Source organism: Cebus imitator, unplaced genomic scaffold (genome assembly GCF_001604975.1).
Source record: "Cebus imitator isolate Cc_AM_T3 unplaced genomic scaffold, Cebus_imitator-1.0 Scaffold58, whole genome shotgun sequence".
Taxonomy (NCBI): domain Eukaryota; kingdom Metazoa; phylum Chordata; class Mammalia; order Primates; family Cebidae; genus Cebus; species Cebus imitator.
The window spans coordinates 1,158,413-1,160,180 of NW_016107373.1; the positions used below are offsets into that span (position 1 = coordinate 1,158,413).

A 1,768-nucleotide genomic window follows, 5' to 3' on the forward strand; every position below is an offset into this window, starting at 1 on the left:
TTGAGAGGGAATTTTGCTCTTGTTGCCCAGGTTGGAGTGCAATGATGGGATCCTGGGTGACTCCAACCTCTGCCTCCCAGGTTCAATCAATTCTCCTGCCTCAGCCTCCCGGGTAACTGGGATTTCAGACATTTGGCACCACACCTGGCTAATTTGATATTTTTAGTAGAGACGTGGTTTCTCCATGTCAGGCTGGTCTCAAACTCCCGACCTCAGGTGATCCACCCACCTAGGCCTTCCAAATTGCTGGGATTATAGGTGTGAGCCACTGCTCCCGATCTAAGCCTTTTATTAAGTAACAGTATCTCTGAATTAGGAAAATGCAGGAATTTTATTTTATTTTATTTGAGAAGGAGTTTTGCTTTCCTTGCCCGGGCTGGAGTGCAATGGCATGATCTTGGCTCACTGCAACCTCCACCTCCTAGGTTCAAGCAATTCTGCCTCAGCCTCCTGAGTAGCTGGGGTTACAGGCGCCCGCCACCATGCCCAGCTAATTTTTGTATTTTTAGTAGAGATGGGGTTTCACCATATTGGTCAGGCTGGTCTCGAACTCCTGACCTCAGGTGGTGATCCACCAGTCTCGGCCCAAAAGTACTCCCAAAGTGCTGGAATTACAGGCGTGAGCCACTGCAGCTGGCCAAATGCAGGAATTTTATTTCCTTCAGTGCCTTCACCTCCTTTCTACATTCTTTCATATTTGGTTTCCTTAAGGTACCAGCATTTTTCTCTGCCGATTTTTACCAAGGATATTCTCAGCCAGGACTTGTGTCTTTCTGCTCCTGGCATTGGCCTGCTTTCTTTGTACCATAGCATTTTCCGCTTGGTTTTCTGGTATGCTTTGGCGCCAGAGGCTGTTATATTTTCTTTTCCATCCTCAGTATATGTTTTCTGAATTTCACTTTCTGTTTGTAGTTCATTTATAATCACTTATGATTTCTTTGGTCCTTCCCCACAGGTGACAGTGCCTTCTTTCTCCATACCTGGCTCATGACCCCACTTCACATTCCTGAAACTCCAGCAGAATATCGCTATAATATGGCCCATTCTGCAACTCACAGTGTGATTGAGAAGACTTTCCGAACCCTCTGCTCCCGATTCCGCTGCCTGGATGGATCCAAGGGGGCACTGCAGTACTCACCAGAGAAGTCCAGCCACATCATCTTGGCTTGTTGTGTCCTCCACAATATCTCCCTGGAGCATGGGATGGATGTTTGGTCCTCTCCAATGACAGGACCCATGGAACAGCCCCCTGAGGAAGAGTATGAGCACATGGAGTCCCTGGACTTGGAGGCTGACCGTATTCGTCAGGAGCTAATGCTCACTCATTTTAGCTAATGTAGAAGGTGGAAAGGAGGGAGACTTCCGAGGAGTTGTGTCAGACTTTCCCCCTCATCACTTTCTACAGTTCCATCATCTAGCATGACTGAGTATACAGATACTTGTCATAAACTGACATTTAATCTGTGTGTTTTGGTAAAGTTGGGGCTATGCCAGTATATCTTGGTTCATTTGCAAATGCATTAACTAAACCAAAACCCAAACAGCGGCTCCCTACTATCCAATGAACTCCTGGTTGAGTACCACTAGTTTGAAAGCTCACTGGTTGCAAACATTTATGATTGTGCCTACATAAGTCACATAAGTCATAGTAAAGGTCAGGAGTTTAAGACCAGCCTGGCCAACGTGGCAAAACACCGTTTCTACTAAAAATACAAAAATTGGGCCGGGCGCGGTAGCTCAAGCCTGTAATCCCAGCATTTTGGGAGGC

At 46.6% G+C, this 1,768-nt stretch overlaps 1 protein-coding gene across 2 annotated transcripts in view; it reads left to right on the plus strand.

Annotated features, from left to right (window-relative positions):
• The window catches only part of HARBI1 (harbinger transposase derived 1), a 17,530-nt gene extending 15,983 nt beyond the window's left edge, over positions 1 to 1,547 (plus strand). For both annotated transcript variants that reach the window (XM_017529296.2, XM_037738847.1), the window contains exon 3: positions 956 to 1,547. In XM_017529296.2, coding sequence (XP_017384785.1) covers positions 956 to 1,335 — 380 coding nt within the window. In that variant the 3' untranslated portion in view covers positions 1,336 to 1,547. The remainder of the gene's footprint in view (positions 1 to 955) is intronic.
• Positions 1,548 to 1,768: the final 221 nt, after the last annotated feature.